The sequence below is a fragment of the Lotus japonicus genome, chromosome 3 (assembly GCF_012489685.1).
Source record: "Lotus japonicus ecotype B-129 chromosome 3, LjGifu_v1.2".
NCBI lineage: Eukaryota > Viridiplantae > Streptophyta > Magnoliopsida > Fabales > Fabaceae > Lotus > Lotus japonicus.
The window spans coordinates 83,976,735-84,004,185 of NC_080043.1; the positions used below are offsets into that span (position 1 = coordinate 83,976,735).

The 27,451-nt window shown below is 38.5% G+C and overlaps 4 protein-coding genes across 4 annotated transcripts; all 4 read left to right on the forward strand.

Annotated features, from left to right (window-relative positions):
* The first annotated feature begins 10,247 nt into the window (after positions 1 to 10,247).
* Positions 10,248 to 11,959, forward strand: LOC130744880 (IAA-amino acid hydrolase ILR1-like 4). Its single transcript, XM_057597040.1, has 4 exons — positions 10,248 to 10,607; positions 10,736 to 10,861; positions 10,977 to 11,297; positions 11,441 to 11,959. Exons 1-4 carry the CDS (start codon positions 10,248 to 10,250, stop codon positions 11,957 to 11,959), a joined length of 1,326 nt encoding a protein of 441 aa, XP_057453023.1.
* Positions 11,960 to 12,971: 1,012 nt separating this feature from the next.
* On the forward strand, positions 12,972 to 15,547 carry LOC130746608 (IAA-amino acid hydrolase ILR1-like 4). The gene is made up of 5 exons (XM_057599288.1): positions 12,972 to 13,405; positions 13,618 to 13,743; positions 14,137 to 14,451; positions 14,544 to 14,672; positions 14,995 to 15,547. The coding sequence occupies exons 1-5, from the start codon at positions 13,046 to 13,048 to the stop codon at positions 15,397 to 15,399; spliced, it is 1,335 nt and encodes a 444-aa protein (XP_057455271.1). The 5' UTR covers positions 12,972 to 13,045; the 3' UTR covers positions 15,400 to 15,547.
* A 2,967-nt stretch (positions 15,548 to 18,514) lies between these two features.
* On the forward strand, positions 18,515 to 22,270 carry LOC130746610 (IAA-amino acid hydrolase ILR1-like 4). Its single transcript, XM_057599290.1, has 5 exons — positions 18,515 to 18,961; positions 19,123 to 19,248; positions 19,753 to 20,067; positions 20,718 to 20,846; positions 21,723 to 22,270. The coding sequence occupies exons 1-5, from the start codon at positions 18,602 to 18,604 to the stop codon at positions 22,125 to 22,127; spliced, it is 1,335 nt and encodes a 444-aa protein (XP_057455273.1). The 5' UTR covers positions 18,515 to 18,601; the 3' UTR covers positions 22,128 to 22,270.
* A 1,206-nt stretch (positions 22,271 to 23,476) lies between these two features.
* Positions 23,477 to 27,227, forward strand: LOC130746609 (IAA-amino acid hydrolase ILR1-like 4). The gene is made up of 5 exons (XM_057599289.1): positions 23,477 to 23,910; positions 24,078 to 24,203; positions 25,028 to 25,342; positions 25,994 to 26,122; positions 26,646 to 27,227. The coding sequence occupies exons 1-5, from the start codon at positions 23,551 to 23,553 to the stop codon at positions 27,057 to 27,059; spliced, it is 1,344 nt and encodes a 447-aa protein (XP_057455272.1). The 5' UTR covers positions 23,477 to 23,550; the 3' UTR covers positions 27,060 to 27,227.
* The last annotated feature ends 224 nt before the right edge of the window (positions 27,228 to 27,451 follow it).

The window sequence follows — 27,451 nt, forward strand, 5'->3', positions numbered from 1 at the left end:
GGAGCTCTGAAAACCTTGGTGGACAAGCTTTCTTCTACTGCCCGTGAAGAGCTGGATATTCGACAGGAGAAATCGCGACTGGAATCCCAACAAGAGGATGTCTTGAGGCGCATAGAGCCTCTTAGGGCCAGATACAATAGTTGTAGGGCCAACCCTCCCTTTTAAAATTCCTTTGCCATAGTTGTAATGCTCTATTCTACTCAATAAAACATTCGCGTTTGGCAATTTATTTTCTTTTACTTCCTTATTCGATGTTTATCTCATGCAATGTTGGCTTATACGTTTTTAAATATTTGCCATTTATCGTCATTTGTCGATTACTTCCTAATTCCTTAATCGAATAAGCGTTGTTTAAAAGTACTTTCTCGACTGTAAAAGGGCCTTCCCAGTTTGGGGCCCACTTTCCATAACGTTTATCTTTTTTATCAATTGGTAAGACGACCTTCCATACGTAATCACCAAGCATAAAAGACTTAGCTCTAACCTTTTTGTTATAAGCTTTAGCAATGCGATCCTTTTGCCTGGTTAAGGTATCCAACACCAATAGTCTTTCTTCGTCGAGATTGACTAATTCGTCAAGCATCATACTCCAATAATCTTCACTTGGAATTTCCTCTTGCCTTTGAATTCTGCACGATTGTAAATATACTTCTGCTGGTAATACCGCTTCTTGACCATATACTAGTCGAAAAGGCGTTGCTCCGGTAGATTCCTTAGGTGAATTCCTGTAAGCCCAAAGCACTTGGCCTAACGTTTGATGCCAGTTTCTAGGTTTTCGGACCAACATGTTTTTTAATCAAGGAGATCAACGTTTTGTTGGCCGCTTCGACTTGACCATTCGCTTGAGCATAATAGGGGGTCGAGGTTAGGAGTTTTATACCCCAAGATTCTGCGAATGATGCTACCTTTTGGCCTACAAACACTGTGCCTTGGTCTGTAGTAAGTGACTCAGGTAGCCCAAAGCGGTGCACTATGTGATTCTGAATGAACTCGATCACCGTGTCCTGGGTCACATTTTGTAGAGGAATTGCCTCTACCCACTTGGTAAAGTAATCTATAGCCACTATGATGTACTTATGCTGCCTAGAAGAACATGGGTTAATTTCGCCAATTAGGTCTAAAGCCCAACCCCTGAATGGCCAAGGCTTAATGATCGAGTGTAATTCACTTGCTGGCACATGTTGTATCCCCGCGTGTCTCTGACAATCTTGGCACCTCTTGGCATACTCCATACAATCTTTCATAATAGTAGGCCAATACATCCCTTGTCGAAATAGGATCCATTTCATCTTGATTCCTGCCTGGTGGGCACCACATAGCCCGTCGTGAACGGCCGAGATCGCTATGAACGCGTCGTCTTCACTTAAACACTTCAGTAGTGTTCCGTCGACGTTTTTCTTGAATAGCTCGTTTCCCATGATGACATAGCTCATTGCCCTGTATTTTGTCTTTCTATCTGTAGTACCCACAGGATTTTGCAAGTAATCGATAATTGGCTTTCTCCAATCATTAGGTGCCATATTGTCAATGACCAGGATGTCGAGGTTAGAGGGGTTTAGTTTTTCTTTGACCTCGATAAGCTCTTTTAACCTACATTCATCGACCATATATCCTGACGCGATTTGTGCCAATTCATTGGCTTCTTGATTGTCCACTCTGGAAACGTGACCTAGCCTAGCTTCGTCGAATTTGGCCAACAAACTGCTAGCTTTCGTGTAATACCTAGCTAGATTTTCACTAATGCACTTGTATTCCTTGGTAAGTTGCTTTATTACCAACTCAGAGTCCCCTTTTACGACGACATTCTTTGCCCCAAGGGCTATCAGGATCTCGAGGCCTGATGTTAATGCCTCGTACTCAGCCTCATTGTTTGAGCAGTTACTTTTAATCCTAAACTTGAATTTCGTGGGGATGCCCCTTGGGGATACTATGAACATCCCGATCCCAGTACCATTCTTATGGCTAGAACCGTCGAAAAATAGCTTCCAAGGTTGGATGCCTACGTAAGTTATGATTTCTTGAGGCAAAGTATGGTCTGCCAGGAAGTCAGCAATTGCTTGTCCCTTAACTGCCTTTAGTGGGGCATAAGTTAGTGAATACTCGGTTAGGGCTAAAGCCCATTTACCAATTCGACTGTGCAAGATAGGTTTGGATAACATGTGCTTTATTATATCATAATGAGAAAAAACCATTACATCGATTGGCTTTATATAATATTTCAGCTTTACGCAAGAGAAGTACAAGCATAAACACAATTTTTCGATCATGGTGTATCGAGTTTCTGCATCATTTAACACCCTGCTTAAGTAAAATATGGCTCTTTCTTTGCTATCTTCATCTTCTTGAGCCAACATGCTTCCGATGGTTCCATCCGTGGCAGAGATGTACAGCTTCATTGGCTTTCCTCTTATAGGTGGTGCCATTATAGGTGGGCTAGACAAGTACGCTTTGAGTTCATCGAACGCTTTTTGATGCTCTGCTTCCCAGCGGAACGCATCTTCCTTTTTAAGTCGAAGAAGTGGGGAAAATGACTTGGTCTTCTCACTGAGGTTAGCAATGAATCTCCTTAGGAAGTTAATCTTTCCCAATAGTGATTGCAGTTGTTTCTTGCTGGTTGGTGGACTAGTGTCGAGAATGGCTTTAGCTTTGTTCTTGTTGATCTCGATGCCCTTTTTATGCACCACAAAACCCAAAAAATCACCTGCAATAACACCAAAGGCACATTTAAGGGGATTCATCTTCAAGCCATATTTTCTCATCCTCTCAAAGGATTTCCTTAGATGCAACAAATGGTCATCCCTTGATGGGGATTTCACCACAATGTCATCAATATAAACCTGCATGAAGGTTTCTATAAAATCATGAAAAATGGTATTCATTACCCTTTGGTAGGTCGCGCCAGCGTTTTTCAACCCAAATGGCATGACCACCCACTCGTATGTCCCCAAGGCACCAGGACATCGAAAAGCTGTTTTCGACACGTCCTCTTCTGCTATGAAGATTTGGTTGTAGCCTGAGTAACCATCCAACAAGCTTAAGTATTCGTGACCAGCAGCTGAGTCCACCATCATCTCAGCAATAGGCATGTGATACTCGTCTTTTGGAGTGGCAGCGTTAAGATCTCGGAAATCTATGCAAACTCTCATCTTTCCATTCTTCTTGATTACTGGAACCACGTTGGCTAACCAGTCCACATATCAAGCTGTTCTGATAAATTTACACCTGAGGAGTCTTTCGATTTCTTCCTTGATTTTCACCAACACATCTGGATGGAACCTCCTGGGCAATTGCTTGACTGGTTTCTTGTCTTCTTTAATGGGTAACTTCAATTCCACCACTCCTCGACTGAGGCCAGGCATTTCATCGTAATCCCAAGCGAAACAGTCTTTGAATTCCTTGAGTAATTTCACCATCCTGTCTTTTAGCTCCGGGTCAATGAGAACACTGATGTACGTTGGCCTCTTTACTAAGCCATCACCCAGGTCCACTTCTTCTAAAGGGTCTTGCGCTTCCATTTTCTTGGAAACATCGACCACTGGCTTCTCGAAGCCCAATGGGCCGTCATCATAGATGCAATCTAGCCTCAGATTGCAAAGGTCCTCGAATCCGCATTCCTCGGCACTCTACTCGTTTTCTTCTATGCATGTGTCATCCTTATTCGTTGTTGCCTCCTCCTGGGGTGTCAATTCGACGGGCAGGATTGAGACACTAGCTTCATCTATAGCCATTTCTTTGGCCATCCTCTCGGCCTCCAAGGCCGTTCTTATTTTGTTTTCGGCTGCGTAAGCCGAAATTCGAGCCATGCTCGAATTAATCATCTTTATCATTGGCTTGCCACCCAACAGTGGCATCTTTCTCTTCATCACTGTGCCATCCACTCATGGCATCAGGTTTGCATGCTTCATTGAGGTTTAGGCCCCGGATGGGATCCAACGTTACTGAGTACTCTGAGTAGGGGTTGAAGTATTGGCTAGCCACTGTGTCTAAAGGAGCAATTGTGGCTAAACTCTTCTCGAAATTCTTCTTACCAACGTAGCTTGTTTCTGCTAAATAGTAGCTTTGATCTGCTTGTACATTTTCGACGACTCCATCAGCTTTCCAAATGGATATACGTTGGTGTAAGGTCGAAGGCACTGCCCCCACGCCATGAATCCATTCTCTTCCCAGCAGCAAATTGTAATTGGCCTTTGAAGGGACCACAATGAACAATGTGGGACGGGTACTGTTCCTACGGTTATGTTCAACATAATTGCCCCTAGGGAAGAACCTGTCTTTCCTTCATAATCAGAAAGCACCATGTCATGTGAGATTAGATCCGCTTCAGTTTTACCTAACTTCTTGAGCATAAATCCGGGCATGAGGTTGATTGCAGCTCCCCCGTCGACAAGGACTTTGTTAACACCCTTCTCTTCGACTCTGGCCCAAACAAATAGCGGTTTCAAATGGCTCTTCATTTGCTCGGTTGACCTTTGGAAGATAGCTCTTTCATCTTCGACAGATCCTCTCTGCATCACATAATAACACAAAGGATTGTCATCTGGTTCGTCGTCGACATAGTAGTCTTCCTCGCTTTCAGTGACCTCTGAGATTCTATCGAATTCTGCAGGTAGGATGGACACGATGCAGATGATGTTAAGCTCTTCTCCATCACTATCGTCGAAATCTTCGAGCATGTCTTCATCCTCATCTTCGACAACATCCTTCCCTTTTTTCTTAGCTGGATTTGATGGTACGGTTGTTCCTTGTTTGATGGCGTGGTCCAGCTGGTTGATAATCGACGCCACACTAGGTTCATTGCGAGAGTTGTCTTCTGGCTTTATGTCCCATAGTGAACGGAACTTGCCACCTCTTTCCCTCTCAGCTTTCCTTTTCCTCAGAAAACGCCTGAACTGAGTCCTGGTCATTTGTTCAGGAGCATAGTAGTTCCCAGAGCCATAGGAGTAGCTTCGTGACACACGGGAATTGTTGATGTAAGAGGATCCCTGGCCTAAGTCGATTTTCTGCCACTTAGGGTATGGTTTTGGCCTTGGAGGCGCTGGCACGAACCATTGGTTTCTTGGCAATCCAGCATTGGGGAGGTAAGTTTTGTCTTTATTGCTTGCTTTCTGGCCTTTATGGCCATCGAGTTCCTGGTCTCTCTCGACCCACTCCTCGTGAGGGTACTTCAGTCTCCTGGATACAGGAGCCTTCCTCTGATAATGCCTTTTCATTTCTGAATCTTGATAGGCCTTGGCTGCGGATTTGTCGAAAACAGCGCTGCATCGAGGGCACAACATAACTTCTTTCTCGCCATTTTTGCTGCGGGATAGAAACTCGACAAGGGTTTCTCCAGCCTTGGGGTAAACCTCTTCCAAGTTCACTTCTTTCTCAACCTCTGGTTCTTCGACAGCTATGTTTTCTTCTCTTACTTCTCCCAGCGTCAAACCCAGACTCAGCTTTTCGGAAATGTCGACCATGCCAATGTAGAAAGGCTCTACATAGTTGGCCTCAGCTATCTGCAGTGGATCAGAGTCGATCTTCATTTGACCTTTGGCTTTTTCATCATACTTGAGTCTTCCTGAGTCCAATGCTCCCTGCACAAGGTCCCTGAAACGAACACATTGTGAGGTCCAATGACCAAAAAAGTTGTGATATTTGCAATATTTCTTCCCTTTCCTTTGTTCAGGAGAAGGAAGTTTTTGGTCTTTAGGGACCACAAGCAAACCATCAGACACAAGTATATCATAAATTGCATCGCATTTGGCCACATCAAAAGTATAAGTTTTCACAGCAGGAATCGTGTTCTTGGGGTTTTCCTCCCCAAGTTTGTTTTCACGTGGTTTCAATGCTTTACAAACATAAGGATCCCCTGGCTGAAGTTCAGCCAGATTGACGTCATTCAAATCGACGTCCGCCGGGACTTCTCGATAGACACATGGACTCTGACCTACTGAATCCGCATCTACGTACGCTACCTTCTCCTTCTTTGGCCACTTAGTAGTCTTGGCCCTTTCCTCTGACTTTTCGGCCTTTAGCAATTCGATGTGCCTCACTCTATCTGCAAGTAAAGACATATCTCGAATATACTGAGTGTCGATTTTCTTTCTAATGGAATATTCTAGACCACCAGCGACTAAGACAACTAGCTCGTGTTCAGGGACATGGGTGAAACATCGGGATTTAAGCATCCTAAACCTGTTTAGGTAATCATCAATAGACTCTGCTGGCTTTCTTTTAACACTAGCCAGATCCTTCAAACTTACTTTGCACTCTCCCCTAAAGAACTGTTCATGGAAAATTCTTTCCAACTGAGCCCATGTATGGACTGACCTAGGAGCGAGGGTGGTGAACCAGGTAAATGCATTTTTGGTTAAAGAACTCGGGAAGTACTTCATTTTTAAATTTTCATTGATGGCTAAGTCTCCTGCTTCGATTTGGTACCTGGCTATGTGTTCTACCGTGGACTCTCCTGAATCCCCCGAGAACTTAGTGAATTTGGGGACCTTCCAGCCTCGAGGAAGTTCTGATTCGAGAACCTCCTCTGTAAAGGCTTACACAAAATGGGGTCTATTCGCGAAACCCACGTTGAAACCATGTTGGTTCAACAATTGCTCCACCACAGCAGCAACGTTTTGTTGCCCCCCAGCGTTCTGGTGTCGAATTCTTTCTAGCACACCATCAGCGTGTTCTTCCCTGTTTACCATATATACATTTTGCAATGGCGGCTGCACTGCCTCGTACAAAGGGTTTGCCCTCATCTCTTGGCGTTGCGGCGCCTGGTAGCGCACAGGGGCAGGGACATGGTTAGGCAACGGGATTTGGTTAATCCCTGGTGCCGGTTGGATTTCGACTGGTGCCCCCAGGGCTGTCGCCAAACGATCCATCTGTCGTGCCAAATGCTGATTATTGGCATTATTATTTTGGAGCACAGGGTTGATTAGCTCACCTATCTGTCGAGATAACATGTTAACCATTTCATGGTTACTGTCATCTACCTGTTGCCTAATGGCTTGAAGTGAACTAGTATTCATACCTGTAGATAAATAAACTTGTGAACTGGATCCAGGAATAGGAGGGCTAACTCGACTCCCCAAATTTAGCATTGTTCCATTTGCCCCAAAAGGGGGTATGCTGAATGGGGGAACATTTTCAGGGAACGGCGAATACGTGCCTTGTATGCCTTGCATCATGGACGTAGGCATACCATAAGGCATGTCTCTCGTAATCGTTGGAACAATTTGTGCCTGTACTGATGTAGATACAGGCATTTCTGCAACTGCAGAAATTGCCACGTTCTGGGTTGGCATACTAGTGCCATGCCCCATTCCAGTAGAAGCTTCTTCATTATTGTTACCGCTACTTCCCCCAGGGCTACTCTGATTACCCACGTTAGATCCTTGAGGAGAGGTTCTTCCTCGATTACTTGCCATACTCAAAGTCTTACCACTTCTCAGGTGCATATAAATCACAATCAAGACAAGTAGCAAATACCAAATAGCATGCAATAAACCCAAACACACAAAATGCTTCTGTAAAACTTAGTTTTCACAAAAACGGTCCCACCGGGCGTGCCAATTTGTTTACACGGATTTTTGGTAAACAAATATCCTCTTAGTTCGACTAAAGGAAGTTTAGATTCGGGGTTCTTTTGAGAAAACGCTTTGCCAAAGTGTAATGTGTGAAAGAGTGTATTCTCGACAACAATAAGCAACTCAAACGAAACTGGACTTTATTGAATATGAGTCGATTACAAAACGGTCAAGCAAACTAAAATAACATGAAAGAAAATTTCGACAAAACAAGCTACACACAAGAACTGGAAATCAACAAACTGAAATGCAGGGAAACTAAAGCGTTGGTTCTGCAACATACTCCTCCACCACGTTCTGCTCTCGAAGTCTCATTGATGCGGACGTTTAGAGCTTTTGGTGAATTTTCAGAGTTTTTAGTTGGGAACCCTTTCTTCTGCTGCTGCTTCCTCTATTTATATTGTTCTTTCTGTCCATGTTCTTGGCGGTTTTCCTTGGATGCACGATGGCTTCGTGGGTTTTGAATTTTGGCGCCATACCCCACGTTTAGCCGATGGTCTTCGCGCACGTGACTCTATTGCCACGTGGATGGTTCTGAGTCGTGGGCAACCGTTGCTATTCGTGGCATCGTGGGTGTACGCACGTGCTTGTAGTTGCTTGTTATTCGGTAACTGCCTCTTCCATTAAGATGATCGAGATTTCTTCATCTTCTGAGTGTGTCGAGTTATGGCTTTTACTAACTTGTCTTTGAGGGACATCGTGTGCTGAGTTGCCGGCTTCGCCCAACCCTTTCTGTCGAGAAACCACTTTTGCACCATGGTGTCGAGAATTGTAGTACTTGTAATTTTGGCTTAACAATAATTTAAGCAGAGCTTGAATTTGAACATAACCAAACGTTCTTTCTGGGTGCTCATGCTCCTCACTTTACGTTCCATGAAATCCTTGAACCACCCACAAGGAACAGCGCCATGACGTCCAAACTCTTGACAGTCGATATTCAAGTAAGGAAGGGAAACACCAAAACTCTTCCATGCCCGGGATAAACAACTTGTTCGAGCAATGTCTAACATAGTGAGTCGACTCATAATGTCATAGATAATTTCTTTAGGCAATTTTGAGATACGATCCACATGGGTTTTGGGATGTTCCATCATGAGCATTGGGAAATTTGGAGATGACAAAGACTAAAGTAGCATTTCATTAGGATTGATAATGTATATCGTTACCGTTCTTTTAATATACGGTCGTTATCTGAAATGAATCAAGTTGTAACCCAATTAGTTATGCAGTTAGATGAAAGAAGTTAACGCGTAATCATGGCTACCGAACGCAACGTAACATCGATTTATTAATTGATTATTAGAATAACTACGGATAGAACGTACCCGAAGCGGAATTGTTTTCATCCTCGCTGAGGGCACCAACTTCGCAAATGGAGTGTACTGGTGGACCATCGGGTTGTATATTTGCCGTGTTTAAACTAAATCCTAATCAAACCTAAAATTTAAAAAGGTAGTAAATAAAGAGAGATAAAAACTATTAAATCTAGCAAATCACAATAAAAACTCATAAAATCCTGAATTAATTAAAAATCCGAAAATTCAAGAAAAATTAATTAATATACTCTAAAAATAAATCTAAAATAAAATAAAATATTTCCTAGAATTAAAATTAAATAAATAATAAGATAAATTAAGATAAAATTAAGAAATAAACAACCTAAATTCCAATCAAATCTAATATTAAAAAATGTACTAATTAAAGATAGATAAAAACTAACAAAATCTAGCAAATCACAATAAAAACTCATAAAATCCTGAATTAATAAAAATTCGAAAATTCAATAAAAATTAATTAATATATTCTAAAAATACATTTAAAATAAATTAAAAGACCAAATCTTATCTTTTAAAATCTTTTAAAATAATATCAATCAATTATTTTAGAATATATAAAATTAAAACATATATCAATTGAAAATTATATAATATTATACCCTCTAACAAATTGACACGTGGAATAATTTTTATGAGAATTAATCTGGTGCTGACACGTCACTAAGAATTAATCTGGTGCTGACACGTCACTATGGACATAGGGGAGGGGAGAGAGAGATAGACCTGTCGGCGATGGTTGCGGTAGACGGAGACGGAGACGGAGACGACGACGGTGCAAGGAGTGAGCCTCAGAGAGTAGAAGGTTGATGTCGAAGTGAGTCCACCGGCGACCACAAGGAGGGGCGGCGCTAGGAGAAAGGCAGTGGAACCCTAGCAGACTTTTTACCGAGATGCAATTGAAAAGATACAGTGAGTTGTGCAATTGAAAAAATGTTAAAGAAGAAATAAGGTAAAGAAAAATCATGGCACATGTGGCAAATAAGGCCAAGGTGGAAAAGCTGATGTGTAAATTATTAAATGAGAATTAATAGGTGGAAAAGCTGACGTGTAAATAATTAAGTGAGAATTAATCTCGGAGCGACACGTCACTAACTTGGCCTGTGAGAGCGACACGTCATGCTAGAAGTTGTTCTTTTCTAATATATATAGATGTTCGTTTGAAAAAAGTTATAATTAATGTGACACAATTTTACTTCAACTGATGGGATGGAGGGAATGAGATGTCAAAATGTTACAAAGGATTTTCCATCCCCTATAAGAGGAGGTTGCTTGCCTTTCAATATTGTCATTCTGGTTCTGGTTGTTCTTCATTTCAATATTCCCTCCCACACCAAAAGAAACCATGTCTTACTTCAAATGCTTCCATTTTTTCATGGTCATTTTGCAAGTCTTTGCTGCAAATCCCATCTTCTCATTAACAGATTCCTCCCTCACTCAAAATCAGCTCTTCACCAACTTCCTAGACACTGCCAAGAATCCTGAGATTTTTGATTGGATGCTCACAGTCAGAAGGAAGATACATCAGTTTCCGGAATTGGCCTATAAAGAATTTCAGACCAGTGAACGAATAAGAGGGGAATTGGATAAGTTGGACATCTCTTATATACACCCAGTTGCAGTCACCGGCGTTATTGGCTACATAGGAACTGGAAAATCACCTTTTGTTGCAATAAGAGCTGATATGGATGCTCTTCCCATACAGGTAGTATTGAAGTTTTATCTTTTGATTTCTTATGAGATGGATTATTGAGACAACAAAGAGTATCGTTTTCCCTTTAATTTCCTAAATTTTTTGTTGAAATTAATTAACAATGCATATATAATCCTCAGGAATTGGTGGAGTGGGAGTTCAAGAGTCAAGTACCTGGAAAGATGCACGCTTGTGGTCATGATGCTCACACTACCATGCTTCTTGGTGCTGCAAAAATTCTCAAACAACACGAACAAGAGATACAAGTTAGGCCTTTTATAATGTTTAGTGTAGCTAATTTGTTTTCCATTTCCTTTCTGTGATCTGTTATGTTCTGCTTTATTTTTCACTGATAAATTGGTTACTTTGCTGTCTAAACAGGGAACTGTTGTTCTTGTTTTCCAACCAGCAGAGGAAGGAAGTGCAGGGGCTAAGAAAATTGTTGAATCTGGAGCATTGGAAAATGTTAGTGCTATCTTTGGACTTCATGTGGCACCTACGACTCCAGTAGGTGAATCTGGAGCATTGGAAAATGTTAGTCCTATGATGGCAGGAGCTGGTACCTTTGAAGCAAAAATAATTGGAAAGGGAGGTCATGCTGCTATTCCTCATACTTCTATTGACCCTGTTTTGGCAGCTTCTAATGTGATTGTTAGCTTACAATATCTAGTTTCTCGCGAGGCTGATCCTTTGGACTCCCAGGTAATTTCTGTTTTTTATTAAGAAATCTCACATTGATTAAAGATATGACTGATAACTGTTTATAATAAACAAGCTTAAGTCTCTTAAATTTTTAAGTTCGTTTGCCATGGCTACTCATGGTTCACACTTATTTACATATATAGGTTGTGACAGTTTCAAAGTTTCAAGGAGGTGATGCATTCAATGTGATTCCAGATTATGTCACAATTGGAGGAACATTTAGAGCTTTTTCCAGAGAAAGCTTGGAGCACCTGAAACAACGCATTGAGCAGGTTATCATTGCACAAGCTTCTGTGCTGAGGTGCAACGCGAGTGTGAGCTTTCTTGAAGAAGTGAACCCTTTATATCCTCCAACTATAAATGATGGTGACTTGCACGAGCAGTTTCGCGATGTCGCGGTGAATTTGCTCGGTGCTGATAAGGTTCACTTTGACATGCCGCTGGTCACAGCTTCTGAAGATTTTGCCTTCTATCAAGAGGCTCTTCCTGGCTACTTCTTTGTCCTTGGAATGCAGAAGGATCATCGGACTGATTCGCTGCACTCGTCGTATCTCATGATCAATGAAGAAGGGCTTCCTTATGGAGCTGCACTTCATGCATCGTTAGCTGTTAACTATCTTCAAAAATATCAGCAAGGGGAAGAGAAAATAAATGAATGGTAACTGTTGTTAGACATTATAGACCCTTTTGGTTGCACGTTTCGTTTTTCATTAAGTACGTTTATGCCACTTTTTTTGTGAAGAAAAAATGTTTTAGGACGTGATATCTAATTTTTCCTTTTTCATGTTTTTTGATTAGTAATCAGACGAGGCCTACATAATAAGTTCGGATTTCCCCTTGGAAAATGTTATTCCTGTCCTGTCGTAATCTAGTTCTTAATTTTACACATGATTTCAATGCACATGACAATAATTCTTCATTCGCACTTATTTATGTTCGTACAAATTCACGATCTTAAATATCATTGCTTCACTTAAAAAGAATTTAAGTTATTAACATGGGATTTAAAAAACTCATTAGAAAATGAGCCGTTGATCAAGAATATTGTTTTCTTCACACACTAAAGTTAAGACCAAAATGATAATGATAGAAATAGAAAATTAGATTTAGTGTGAATTAATAAAACCCCTCAATGAAACACTTATGAGATACAAACAAATCTTAAATAGTTATAGGGGGAAGAGAATGAAAGAGGAAGAGAAGAGAAGGGAGGGGGAAGGGTAGCTCACGTGGTGAACTTAGGAAAAAAAGAAGAGAAGGGAGGTCCCTTGTTTGAAAGTTTAAAATTCCACAAAACCCCTAGAAACTTCACAAAATAAATAAATGAAAGTTTTGTAAAAAAAAATTCTCCAAACTTTTCCCTATTTTTAAAAGGATAAATTTTAGTTCAGTCTAATCTTTTAAATGTAGGAATTGATTCCTGAATCTTTTCCCTCCTCTCTTATTACTTATTAAGTCATCATTTGGAGATCTAATTGTACAAAAAAGAGTAAAAACTTTACACATAAAATGTGCCTAAATTTTCTACTTTTAAACAACTAAACCTCCTATTTTCCTAAACTGAATTGAATTGTGCCTAAGTTTTGGAAATGTATTTCAAAATGTCAGGAAAATTAACACACATTTTCCTTCCCTCTGTAAAATAACTTTGCCTACGGAGTGGGACCTGCCGCAATCTTCTATGAAAAGAAACTCACGACCCTTTCACTTTCACTCTGTACATTCTGGTTACTCGCTGTTAACAAACCATGGCTTCCTTCAAATGCTTCCATTTTTTCATCATCACTTTGCAAGTTTTTGCTGCAATACCCATTTTCTCATTAGCAGATTCCTCCTTCACACAAAATCAGCTCTTCACAAAGTTCCTAGACACTGCCAAGAAACCTGAGCTTTTTGATTGGATGCTCACTATCAGAAGGAAGATACACCAGTTTCCTGAATTGGCCTATCAAGAATTTCAAACCAGTGAAGTCATAAGAGCAGAATTGGATAAGTTGGGGATCCCCTATAAACACCCTGTTGCAGAAACTGGTGTTATTGGCTTCATAGGGTCTGGAAAGTCACCTTTTGTTGCCTTAAGAGCTGATATAGATGCTCTTCCCATGCAAGTAGGTTTCATAAATTCTATTTACCTTTTTTCTTGATAAAGATGGGTTGACTTTTTTTTTTCAGAAATTTAGAATCAGGGTTTTGACTTTTGATTTCTGAAATTTTTATGGGTTGGTTCAGTTCTAGCTATCTGGAGGTGAGATAACAAAGATTATTGTTTTCTCTTTCCTCAAATTTTATTGACATTTGACAATGTTTTTATAAACCATAGGAAATGGTGGAGTGGGAGCACATGAGTCAAGTAGATGGAAAGATGCATGCTTGTGGTCATGATGCTCATACTACAATGCTTCTTGGTGCTGCTAAGATTCTCAAACAGCATGAAAATGAGATTAAGGTGTGACCTTTTATACTGCCTTCTCTGTTTCTATTTTGAGTTTTTTTTTTAGATACTACTCTTCCCACATGTGGTCACTGGTCCCTACTGTCTGGTCCTTTTGATGATTTATTTACCTTTTTCTCTAAAGAAAACTGCATTTATGTCAAACCTAAGTACCTTTTTGGTTTCTGTCATTTCAGAAAATTGATGCCAAATTATTCCATCATGTAAATTTGTTTTTTTGGTAAATTACAAGCTTTCTGCCATCTATCATGCACCTTAATAAATCTGTTCTGTCTATTGTAATACAATCTTGATCTTGAAGTTGCCCCCTTAACATTTTGTTATACCAGAACAATCATCATCCTCCCATGGATCCTTGATAAGTTGGTTACTTTGCTGTCTAAATAGGGAACTGTTGTTCTTGTTTTCCAACCAGCAGAGGAAGGAGCTGCAGGGGCTAAGAAAATTGTTGAATCTGGAGCCTTGGAAAATGTATCTGCTATCTTTGGATTGCATGTGCTACCTACGCTTCCAGTAGGTGAAGTGGCTTCTAGATCTGGTCCTTTAATGGCAGGGTCTGGTCGGTTTGAAGCAATTATCAATGGAAAGGGAGGTCATGCAGCTATTCCTCATACTGCTGTTGACCCGATTTTGGCGGCTTCGAATGTAGTTATTAGCTTACAATACCTTGTTTCTCGCGAGGCTGATCCTTTGGACTCCCAGGTAAATTTAGTTCATTCTTAGTTTTCCATTGTTTGCCATGGCCACTCATTTACTTGTTTATGTCCAAAATCCTCCTTGTCTTCTTCACATAGGTTGTGACGGTTGCAAAGTTTCAAGCTGGGAGTGCATTCAATGTTATTCCAGATTATGTCACAATTGATGGAACCTTTAGAGCTTTTACCACAGAAAGCTTGGAGTACCTGAGACACCGCATTGAGCAGGTATGTCATGTAGAAGAATAGATTCATTCTGCTAGCATAAATTGATTTCTGAAATTAATGATGATCTTTTCTATACTATACATCATCACCATACAACAATCTTTTTTCTTTATCTTTTTTCTCGTTGTTAAATTATCTGATGGCTTGAATATGCATGATTTTGCCAAACTCAATTGTTACGGAAAACTATAAGTAATGCTATCTTTCACAGGATCAACTATAAGCTTTTATGAGTTTATGTTGCAACAAAAAAAATGTTTACACTTGTACTGTAATTTCACTGCAATCTTGATAGGGGCTAAGAAATGGTACATTTACACAGGTTATCGTTGGACAAGCAGCTGTGCAGAGGTGCAATGCAACTGTCAACTTCCATGATGAAGTGAATCCTTCCTATCCTCCAACTATAAATGATGATGGCTTGCACGAGCAGTTTCGAGATGTTGCGGTGAATTTGCTCGGTGCAGATAAAGTTCACATTGACATGCCGCCAATGACGGCTTCTGAAGACTTCTCATACTATCAAAAGGTCATGTCTGGCTACTTCTTTTTTCTTGGGATTCAGAAGGATCACCGGCCTCATTTTTTGCACTCACCGTATCTCATGATCGATGAAGAAGGTCTTCCTTATGGAGCTGCACTTCATGCCTCATTAGCTATTAATTATCTTCAAAAACATCAGCAACAAGGACCAACGGGGGAAGGGAAATTTCGTGATGAGTTATAGTTGTTATTAACCATTTTAAGCTTCCAGCCTTAAGGGAATTATAAGTTAGAATTTCCACTTGGAAAATGTTACTGCTATCTTGATGTAATTCCTTTCTTCATAGTACACGTAACTTCAACTTGAATAACAATAAATTTTCATTCACACCTATTTAGGTACAAATTTAACTGATGAGCAATGTGACATTAGATAGGAATTTTGTGGATTATTAAATCTAGCAGCTTATGAGTTTGATGTGTTTCAATGACCAGGTATAGTTGCCAACTTGGGTTGGCACAACCGATTACCGGTTCAGGGTTTAACTCTCGTCTCCCCATAGGTCGAGGATTCAAATCCCCCTGGATTCAGTAAAATCCTAGTTGGTGGGCAATTCTCCTCGAAGAGATCCCCCGGCGCTCCTACATGGGAGTGGCCCTTTGTTGGCCTCCTCAGCATGTCATTGACGCCATATCCGATATCTGAAGGTATTATCTCTCCGTTCTATCATTCTTTGTATATAAAAAAAAATAAAAATAACAAGTTTACAATTCTTAAATTTCCTGTTGTTTTATATATTGCTAGTCTAAGTATATTTTCTTTTTGATATTCCTTCATATTCTTTTGAGGCAGTTAATAATGTCATTTCGTTCAACCATTCTACTAATATTTCTCTTCTATTTTTTACAGTCTAAATTTAGTATGTTTCTATATTTTACTACTAACCTCTTATATGGTGTTCTATATGGTTCTTTTTTATAATCATAATTACGTTAAATTTCACTAAAATTTCTTTTCTTAGTTGAAGTTTCTCCTTCTTCACACAAATGGAGGTTTTGGAGCCATATAATGAATTGTCATAACCAGAATCACAAAACTGCATAATGGTTCACGTTCTTTCTATCTTGGACAGAACCACATATTTGATGGGAAATAAGCAGGGGCTGGAACTTGTTGGAATTGTGCCTTTTAATTAGGGGCGGAGCCACAAGGGTGGCTTACCGGTGCTCCGCGCCCCCGAGTCTTTTCGATATTCATTTCGAAACTATGTATATTTTTCTTCTAGCACCGGTGATAATTAATATAATTTTCAACGTAGAATAGATCATGTAACGCACAATGGCGTAGCGGTTTGCACATGAAAGGATTTTCTACATGTCGTGGGTTCGAATAAATGATAGGACTAGGAATCGAACCTCCTACTCCTAGGCTAAAAGTTTCATAGGCATGTTTTCCACTATGCTGGAAGAAGTTTATCCTTATATTTGAAAATTTTATATATTTATACACAAACATAATATCATAATTGGACACTTTCTCATCTCAATTCATTTACACATATTTTTTTTTGAAGAATTTACTAACAACTAACCACTAACATTTGCCTATAAAAAAATATCAAATCATTTTGATTATTGTTTGATAAAATTATGTTTAATATAATGAAGTTTGATAAAATAAAGGATAAAAAATTAAATTTGTAAGATATTAATTATACGTAAAAGTAAGTTCAAAAATAAACATTGTTTAGATAAAAGAAAACAAAATTAATTTTTTATTTGATATTTAGTCACCCCGGTGTCAAAATCCTGGCTCCGCCCCTGCTTTTAATGTTTTGTTTAGTTTCTGTTGGGTAGCTCTAGTTTATCCTGTAATGAATTTCTTGTACAAACTCCATTGTAATATGGGTTAGGAATCTCTTGTGCTTACTTATATTCATTTGGCTTACAAAAGAAAATACCAACTAGGTAGCCATATCTTGTTAGTTGCCCTCTCCGTGCACTGATTATTTCATCTAGCGAATAGACTTCTTCTCTTGAAATTAAAACTACTAGGTGTATGAGAAACCTAGGTCGTTACCTCCGCTAACAGTTACGACAATGATTCCCAAAATATGCTTTGAAATTTATACTCAAACACATATCAAAAGACTCAGTCCTCAAATTTCCAATACTAGTCAAACTATTTTAAAACAACATTCTCACTCTCACATCATTCAAAATTCAACAATTGTAAGTATAGACATGCTCAAAATCAATTAAATAAAATTCAAAGCTTTGAAGAGATTCGTGAATGATAAAACAATACAAAAGCGACTGTATTAGAGTAAAAAATTAGCGTCAGACTTGACGCCGATGTTAACTTTTTCTCTTTAGTGTCAGCTAAACTGACGTTAAACATCAATTTAAAATTATATTCTACTTAATGATAGAGTCGTCCAAACTGACGACGCTACTTAGCGGCGACTCACCGACCATTAACGCCGTTTATATCCACCGCTAAAATCAACAACCAATTTAGCGCCTTCCCGCCGTCCATTAGGAGCGATTCTTAACTGATGCTAAATTCATCAGCCAACTTAGTGTCAGTTATGACTAACACTAGCATGAAGTGGATCCGACCCATCTCTTGGTCATATAAGTTAGTGTCACCTTTGCATTTCGTTTGATTGAGAAGAGAAATAAAAAAGAGAGAAGATGAATAAAAATAAAGTAGATCTTTCAAATTGTTTAGTGTGATATAAAGCGAAGAGAAAGAATGTGGTGAAGAAATGAGAAATAAAATAAAAAAAGAATTTTTATCTTAAAAATATTTATGGCTGTCAAAAACACCATTTACACCATTTTTGTTCTAGCATTTATGACCTCAAGTATATGGTAATTCTGAAAAGGACAAAAAAAGCTCTCTGTCCCTTCTCCTCCCAAAATGGTAGTGAGATCCATCTTCCAACCTCCCCCTTCCCCCTCTCTTTCTCCCTCATCAAACAAAGTTGCTTCTCTTTTCTATTATTATGTAACTCTATCATCTTTCTCTCTTCACAAACTAACTTATAGCGGAACCACCCCCAAGGTGTGAACGACCATATCCATTTTTTTTATAAGCTTTATACAAGATATGGTTAGTCTCATATTGGTGTATTGCAAATGAGAGAAAACCCACTCCAAAGCTGACCCACCTAATGTGATGTTGTGACATGGAATGTTTTTTTATGTTACAAGAGGAAAGAATTGTGAGATTGGAATATAATGGCTTTAACTTTAATGGGTGATGATTGTATTTAGAAATAGAAAAACAAAATCTAGAGATGTCCTGTAGGGTTGGGACCTACCGCACTACTATTCTATTGAAACCTTTCTGGCCTGTCACTGTAGTGGTCATTCCGGTTTCTGACTTTATTCTTCATTTCATTCATTCTCTCCTACTTCCACACCAAAATTAACAAGCCATGGCTTTCTTCAAAGGCTTCCATTTTTTCATCATCATTTTGCAAGTCTTTGCTGCAATATCCATTTTCTCATTAGCAGCTTCCTCCTTCACCCAAAATAAGCTCTTCACAAACTTCCTAGACTATGCTAAGAAGCCTGAGCTTTTTGATTGGATGCTCACAGTCAGAAGGAAGATACATCAGTTTCCTGAATTGGCCTATCAAGAATTTCAAACCAGTGAAGTAATAAGAGGGGAATTGGATAAGTTGGGGATCCCCTATAAACACCCTGTTGCAGAAACTGGTGTTATTGGCTTCATAGGGTCTGGAAAGCCACCTTTTGTTGCTTTAAGAGCTGATATAGATGCTCTTCCTATGCAGGTAGCTTTGATAAATTCTATTTCTATTTACCCTTTTCTTGATATATATGCTTCAAGTTGAATCAGGGTTTTGACTTTGATTTCTTGAATTTTTTATAGGTAAAAAATATTGTTTACCCTTTCCTCAAATTTTATTGACATTTGATAATGTATAAACCCCAGGAAATGGTGGAGTGGGAGCACATGAGTAAAGTACCTGGAAAGATGCACGCTTGTGGTCATGATGCTCATATTACCATGCTTCTTGGTGCTGCAAAGATTCTCAAACAACAAGAAAAAGAGATAAAAGTGTGACCTTTTATACCGCCTTCTTTGTTTCCGATAAATTTCTGTATGTTCTGTTTTATTTTTCCTGCTCATACTACTATGTTTATATGTGTGCTGTTTTATTTTTCCTCGGATACTAACTGTCACTGACTCACTCACTGGTCCCTACTATCAGGCCCTTTTGATGATTTCATGCATTTTCTCATAAAAAGAAAATATTATTGCATAATTACAACTTACAAGTCAGTCAAAGCCAAATATCTTTGAAAAATTGATGACAAATTATCCATCTTGTCATTTTTTCTTTGAAAATCACAAACATTATGTAATCTGTCATACACCTTATTTAATCTGATTTTTAATCATCCTACGTTCTTTTTATTGTAATACAATCTAGAATTAACGAAAGAAGTTGGCCCCCATATCATTAGTGCTACTTTTTATCTGAACTGTGTTATTCTGCTCATCTGCTGTCTTCATCCTGTCATGGACCCCTGATAAGTTGGTTATTTGCTGTCTAAACAGGGAACTGTTGTTCTAGTTTTCCAACCAGCAGAGGAAGGAGGTGCAGGGGCTAAGAAAATTTTAGATTCTGGAGCCTTGGAAAATGTATCTGCTATCTTTGGATTGCATGTGTTACCTACGCTTCCAGTAGGTGAAGTTGGCTCCAGGTCTGGTCCTATAATGGCAGGATCTGGTCGCTTTGAAGCAAAAATAAGTGGAAGGGGAGGTCATGCAGCTATTCCTCAACATTCTATAGATCCCATATTGGCAGCTTCTAATGTAATTATTAGCTTACAACACCTTGTTTCTCGTGAGGCTGATCCTTTGGACTCTCAGGTAAATTTGGTTAATTCTTCATTTTCCCTTGTTTGTCATGGTCACTCATTACACTTACCTTTGTATGAAATTCTGAATCCATAACTATGTATGGACATCAGAAAGCACAGGTACTAGGAAAATATTGGCACAGACCTTCACCTGCTTTATCTACATAAACTGACTTATTAGAGCTTTTCAACTGTAGATATAATTTGATTCAACCTTGGTTCCAAGGATCGTTGTTATTTAATATGCTAAGATTAAGAATGCTACTGCATTCCTTTTAAAAAACTAAGTGGTTAGCTAGGCTGCAAAGTTGAACCTGATGGGCCTCCATATAGAGTTGAGAACCATTCTGTTATTTGCAAGTCCAAGCCATTTAGTAAGTCCTGCTAAGTTTCTGGATCACAAGGGAATGGATGTGGAAAATATGACCTGAGGGAGTGGGGGGAAGCTTTTAGTACCCCAGCTAGTGAAAAAGATGATATAGAGGAACCCAATTACAAAACAAACTTTTAGTGACAACTGAGGAATATGGGACCTTCAGTGTGTGTGTGTGTGTGAACTTTTTTATATGTGATATTTTAAAAAGATGAAATGCTTGTTTCCTAAAGGCTTGTTTATGCAAAAAACATCCTTGACTTCCTTACATAAACTATGCCCTGTAGGTTGTGACTGTTGCAAAGTTTCAAGGAGGTGGTGCATTTAATGTTATTCCAGATTATGTCACAATTGGTGGAACCTTCAGAGCTTTTTCCACAGAAAGCTTTGGGTACCTGAAACAGCGCATTGAGCAGGTATGCCATGGAGAAGAATAGATTCATAAACTGAAATCTGAAATTATTGATCTTTTCTATAATAATCTTTATTTTGGTTGTTAAACCTGATGGCTTGGTTATGATTGTGTTAAACACCACAGAGGATGTGACATCATGAATAACTTGTTAGCTTACTATACGTCAAACTTAACTTTTATTTATAAGTAACGCTATATTGCATAGGATCAACTATAAGCTTAAATATTTGTATAGGTATAGTCAAGGAAAATTGAGTGCAGCACTATAATATCATGAATTTGTATCTTAATTATTACTTCATTCAGTCATTATTAGATGAACTAAATTTATTATAATCAACTTGAAGTTTTGGTGCATTAAATTTTTTTTTTTTGACAAGAATACTCTTACTTAGTTGAAGTTTCTCTCTATTTCCACTCTCAAATCTAACACATTAATGATGAATAGAAATTAAGAAAAGTGGGTTATGACTTATGAGTAATTTTGAAAAGTTGATCTAAATTGAGAACAAATTTAATGCTACCAACTACATTTCTTAAGGTGTGTGACCGTGTAAGGTAGTTATTTGGTTCATATAATAAGGAGGGGGGTATCATATATAAAATCAGGGCACTTAACTGAGATTAGAAACATAGCACACACAAACTACAGGAACTATACTCTGAGGCAATTTTTCTCTGGTGCATCACGCATAAAAGCCAAGCCAACTCAAATGGGCCCAAAATCTACTAGATCTTTATCCTTTTGTTGCCTTGTGTCCTGCTTGTTGCAAATAGCATGTTAACTTATGGAATGGAAATACTACATACATTTACATTTCTGATCTTTCACTGCAAACTTGGTAGGGGCTATAAGAATATTGGCTCATTTATGCAGGTTATCATTGGACAAGCTGCTGTGCAGAGGTGCAATGCAACTGTCAACTTCTTTGGTGAAGTGTATCCTCCCTATCCTCCAACCATAAATGATGGTGGCTTGCATGAGCAATTTCGTTATGTTGCGATAAATTTGCTCGGTATTGATAAAGCTCACATTGACATGCCACCGATGACAGCTGCTGAAGACTTTTCGTTCTATCAAAAGGTGATGCCTGGCTACTTCTTTTTTCTTGGAATGCAGAAGGATCACCGGGATCATTTTTTGCACTCACCGTATCTCATGATCGATGAAGAAGGACTTCCTTATGGAGCTGCACTTCATGCATCATTAGCTATTAATTATCTTCAAAAATATCACCAAGACAGACCCATGGAAGAAGGGAAAAATCGTGATGAATTATAACTGTTTTTAATCATTGTAAGCTTCCAGCCTTGTATTGTATATTAAGTTAGAATTTCCACTCGTAGAACGATAATCTTTTGCTGTTATCACTTTCTTCACTGGACACGTGAGTTCAACGTGAATAAATAGCTTTCTTTTCTCTAGTACTCTGAAATTGATTACTTCCTCTTTTTATATCTGTCAATTTTTACAGTTTTGACACATATTACCAACAAGATTAATGTTCTTTAGAGTTGGCAGAACTGTGCTGTGCATTCTCATACCACATTTGGAGGGTAAGGAATAGGCTGTACTTTGAGGGAAAGGAGACCCCGAAAGTTGTTTAAGCTCATCAACTCGGGCAATAGGTGCGTTTCAGCTTTATGGAAGTTTTGATTTATCAAGATTTATCTTTTGCCCAGATGCTACCGCATAGGTTTGTTGGATATTTAAGATGGATATGCTTCTTGGATTCTTTCCCTGCAAAAATTATGTTGTCATATGCCAATAGCAAATGTAATACCACCGGAGCTCGTGGAGCTACTCGAATGCCATGAATAGATTTTGCCACTATTGCCTCTTCTGGACTTCAATTAATCATAATTGAAAAGGAAACAAAAGTTACACAACCCATAACTAGACTAATCCAAGATGGAGGAAAGCCAAATTAAGTAAGGGTGCTTTCCATAAAATGTCATTCAACGCAATCGTAAGTTTTAAACATGTCAAGCTTTAAAGCCATATGTATTTCCTACAACCCGCCCCTTATTTTTCTTTTTTATAAAGTGAAAGCATTCAAACTCTACTAAAACATTATCTATAATGAGCCTATTATTAGGTACAAAAACTCTTTGATTTTCAATAATAGACGGTAAAATATTTTTCATTCTATTTTCTATTACTTTTGTGACTAGTTTGAAAAGGACATTACAAAAACTAGTGGGTTGATGCTTGCTGATATATGTGGAATTTTTGACCTATGGAATGAGAACAATGACTATGACATTGATAAAAACCTAGATCTTTTTCGCTATTATAAATCTAAAACACAAAATTTGTACCCCTCCTGTGTGCCTGGGTCGGACACATTTGATTCAAAGCTTCTGCAACTTAAGGTATGTATATTGACAAGAAAGAAACATGCTATGGTCCATTGTAATTCTGTTTCTAACAAGAGTTGAAGGATCATCACCCATCATGGTAGGTGAAGTTGAACTGAAGAGTTCTATAAAATATGAGTTGATCACCTCAGCTATCTCCTCTTCCACAAAATTTGAATTTTTAAATACTTTACACCAAACTCGTTCCATTATTAAACCTAAATTCTAACTAGTGCCTAACAATACTATTAAATACCTAATCATACCTCCAACACATTATATTTAATATCTAACCAGTCATCACTCTTCTCTTCATTTCATTCTCTCTCAAACCAAAAGAAACCATGTCTTTCTGCAAATGCTTCCATTTTTTCATCATCATTTTGCAAGTCTTTGCTGCAATAGCCATTTTCTCATTAGCAGATTCCTCCCTCACCCAAAACCAGCTCTTCACCAACTTCCTAGACACTGCCAAGAAGCCTGAGTTTTTTGATTGGATGGTCAAAATCAGAAGGAAGATACATCAGTTTCCGGAATTGCGGTACGAAGAATTTGAGACCAGTAAAGTTATAAGAACAGAATTGGATAAGTTGGGGATCCCCTATAAACACCCAGTTGCAGTCACTGGTGTTATTGGCTTCATAGGGACTGGAAAGTCACCTTTTGTTGCTATAAGAGCTGATATGGATGCTCTTCCCATACAGGTAGGTTAGATTCATAAATTGTATATACTTTTTTTTCTTGATATATATGCAATATGCTTGAAGCAGGGTTGACTTTTGATTTCTGAAACTTTTATGGGATAACAAGAGCATTGTTATTTTTTCCTTTGCTCAAATTTTATTGACATTTGACAATGTAAAAACCCTAGGAATTGGTGGAGTGGGAGCACATGAGTCAAGTACCTGGAAAGATGCATGCATGTGGTCATGATGCTCATACTACCATGCTTCTTGGTGCTGCAAAGATTCTCAAACAGCATGAACAAGAGATAAATGTGTGACTTTTATACTGCCTTCTCTGTTTCCATTTTCTTTCTATTGTTCTGTATACTGTTATATATGTTCTGCTTTATTTTTTATTCGTTACTACTCTTCCGACATGTGGTCACTCGCTCACTGGTCCTTACTGTGTGGGCATGGTTTCTTACGTTTTTTCTCATAAAACAAAATAAAAATTTGTTGCATAAATTCAATTATGTCAAAGCCAAGTAGTATCTCTTCAGTTTCTGTCAAAGAAACAAATTGCTGCCAAATCATTCAATCATGCCAACTTTTTTTATAGTAAATCACAAGCATTCTATCATCTGTCATACACATCCTTAATTAATCTTCTTAGATTTTCTTTTGACTAAAATTTAGGGTAAGAGTATGGTATCCCAATCCAAGATAGGAACCGGACTTAAACAACACCTAGAGTATACTTACATTTACCACACCTCAAGTGGCCAAGTGGGGGCTTGAGACCTGTCACATATGAGACATTGTCATGCTTCACTCAACCAATCCTTTGGGTTTACCTTTTTATAGTTTATGTTAGACCTAACTCTACTCCAGAAGTTAGTTAAAGTGAAGTTGCTCAACCCTTTATCAGAGTACTTTGGTCATATCTCTATTAAACATGTAACATCTCAACAAATCTCCTCTTTCTATTGTAATACAATCTAGAAGACACTAAAGAAGTTGCCCAGCTTATCATTCTACTATACCAGGACATTCATCCATGTCTGCCACAGTGCTACTTTTTCTCTCAATTGCCTTATTCTGCTCTCTTCACCCTATCATGTATCCTTGATAAATTGGTTATGTGCTGTCTAAACAGGGAACTGTTGTTCTTGTTTTCCAACCAGGAGAGGAAGGAGGTGCAGGGGCTAAGAAAATTTTAGAATCTGGAGCCTTGAAAAATGTTTCTGCTATCTTTGGATTGCATGTGTTACCTACTCTTCCAGTAGGTGAAGTGGCCTCTAGGTCTGGTCCTATGATGGCAGGAAATGGTCGCTTTGAAGCAATAATAAATGGAAAGGGAGGTCATGCAGCTATTCCTCATACTTCTATTGACCCGGTTTTGGCAGCTTCCAATGTAGTTATTAGCTTACAATACCTTGTTTCTCGGGAGGCTGATCCTTTGGACTCCCAGGTAATTTTGGTTAATTCTTCATGTCCCCTTGTTTGCCATGGTCACTCATTTAAACTTATTTTTGTATGATATTCTGAACCCATAACTATGTATGGATATCAGAAAGAACAAGTAATAGGAAAATATTGGCAGAGCCTTATGGATAACATTCATCTGCTTCATTCTGCCTAAAATGACTTATTAGCACTTTTTAACAGTAGAGGTAATCTGATACAGCCTTGTTTCTAAGAATATTACTACATTCCATTCAACAAACCAAGTGGTTAGCTGCCAGTGTTTTAAATTGCGGTAGTGGTAGAGCATCCATGGTCCATATAGAGTGAGAACCATTCTGTTATTTGCAAGTCCAAACCTTTATTAATCCTTCTAAGTTTATGGATCACAAGGGAAAGGATGGGAAAAATGAGCTAAGAGTGGCGAGAAGCTTTTAGTATACCATCAGTGAAAAAGATGAGAAAGAGAAATCCAATTACAAAACAAACTTTTACTGATAACTGAGGAGTATGGGAGCTAGACCCTTAGTGTGTGTGTGTGTGTGTGTGTGAACACTTACATATGTCATAATTATTATATGTGATAATTCCTGATTACTTAAAAACTTAAAGGCTTGTTTATAACCAAAATTCTCCTTGTCTTCCTTACATTTTATAGGTTGTGACGGTTGCAAAGTTTCAAGGAGGTGGTGCACTCAATGTTATTCCAGATTATGTCATAATTGGTGGAACCTTCAGATCTTTTTCCACAGAAAGCTTGGAGTACCTGAGACAGCGCGTTGAGCAGGTATGTCATGGAGAGGAATAGATTCCTTCTACATGCATAAACTGAAATTAATGGTCTTTTCTATAATATACACCATCACCTTGCAATAATCTGTCCTTTTGTTCTCTAATTTATTTTGGTTGTTAAACCTGATGGCTTGGTTATGATTGTGTTAAGCACTATAGAGGATGTGACATCTAGATTAATTGGTTATCTTTGATAGGATCAACTACAAGCTTCATATAGGGGTAGTCAAAGAAAACTTTGAGTGCCGCACTAATATCATGTTTTTGTATCTGATTACTCTCATGCAAAAAATCTGGGAATTTATAACTGAGAGTAGAAGCATAGCATACACAAGCTACCGGAACTATATTCTGAGGCAAGGGCAGAACCAGAAAAAGTTGGAAGGGGAGGAAATTTAACACGATAATGATGAATTAAAAGAGGCCACAGAAAATATTTTAGGGAGACAAATAACGTTTGAAGACTATTAAATGATTTCGTTCTCTTGGTAGGGGCTAAGGATGGTTCATTTACGCAGGTTATCGTTGGACAAGCTGCTGTGCAGAGGTGCAATGCAACTGTCAACTTCCTTGATGAAGCGAGTCCTTCCTATCCTCCAACTATAAATGATGGTGGTTTGCACGAGCAGTTTCGTGATGTTGCAGAGAATTTGCTTGGCGCCAATAAAGTCCACTTTGACAAGCCACCGGTCACGGCTTCTGAAGACTTTTCATTCTATCAAAAGGTGATACCTGGCTACTTCTTTTTTCTTGGAATGCAGAAGGCCTCAAATGATCACCGGGCTCACTTTGTGCACTCACCCTATCTCGTGATCAATGAAGAAGGACTTCCTTATGGGGCCGCACTTCACGCATCACTAGCTGTTAATTATCTTGAAAAATATCTGCAAGATGGACCCATGGCGGAAGGGAAATATCGCGATGAATTATAGATGTTATTAATCATTACAAACTTCCAGCCTAAGTTAGAATTTCCACTTGTATGAGTATGATAATCTCTTGCTGTAATCTTTCTTTTATAAAATATTTTGATAATGTGAATCACTTACTTAACTGGTTACTTCTCACTAACTATAATCTATTTGTGCTGTTTAATTTTCCGAAGCTCATATCATAGAAAAATGTTACTTTTTTTATGAATGTATAAAGTAGACTCCATTTCTTTTATGTCTTATGTGTTGGGTTATATATTCCAATTCTTTAAACTTCTAAATTCTTGGCAGACGTTTTAGGAGCTTCATTGTGCTATTTACACTTGACAAAGCTTGGTTTATTAATCTGTTAATTAGATAAATCCATTTTATCTGAAGTATAAAGTACTTGA

Bases quoted from the DNA above. Each gene is read 5' to 3' on its own strand.
- LOC130746609 (XM_057599289.1), top strand. From the start codon at position 23,551: ATGTCTTTCTGCAAATGCTTCCATTTTTTCATCATCATTTTGCAAGTC. The intron at 25,343-25,993 runs GTAATTTTGGTT...TACATTTTATAG, and splicing joins CTGATCCTTTGGACTCCCAG to GTTGTGACGGTTGCAAAGTT. The intron at 26,123-26,645 runs GTATGTCATGGA...TCATTTACGCAG, and splicing joins TGAGACAGCGCGTTGAGCAG to GTTATCGTTGGACAAGCTGC.
- LOC130744880 (XM_057597040.1), top strand. From the start codon at position 10,248: ATGTCTTACTTCAAATGCTTCCATTTTTTCATGGTCATTTTGCAAGTC. The intron at 10,608-10,735 runs GTAGTATTGAAG...TATAATCCTCAG, and splicing joins TGGATGCTCTTCCCATACAG to GAATTGGTGGAGTGGGAGTT. The intron at 11,298-11,440 runs GTAATTTCTGTT...TTACATATATAG, and splicing joins CTGATCCTTTGGACTCCCAG to GTTGTGACAGTTTCAAAGTT.
- LOC130746610 (XM_057599290.1), top strand. From the start codon at position 18,602: ATGGCTTTCTTCAAAGGCTTCCATTTTTTCATCATCATTTTGCAAGTC. The intron at 19,249-19,752 runs GTGTGACCTTTT...CTGTCTAAACAG, and splicing joins AACAAGAAAAAGAGATAAAA to GGAACTGTTGTTCTAGTTTT. The intron at 20,847-21,722 runs GTATGCCATGGA...TCATTTATGCAG, and splicing joins TGAAACAGCGCATTGAGCAG to GTTATCATTGGACAAGCTGC.
- LOC130746608 (XM_057599288.1), top strand. From the start codon at position 13,046: ATGGCTTCCTTCAAATGCTTCCATTTTTTCATCATCACTTTGCAAGTT. The intron at 13,744-14,136 runs GTGTGACCTTTT...CTGTCTAAATAG, and splicing joins AGCATGAAAATGAGATTAAG to GGAACTGTTGTTCTTGTTTT. The intron at 14,452-14,543 runs GTAAATTTAGTT...TTCTTCACATAG, and splicing joins CTGATCCTTTGGACTCCCAG to GTTGTGACGGTTGCAAAGTT.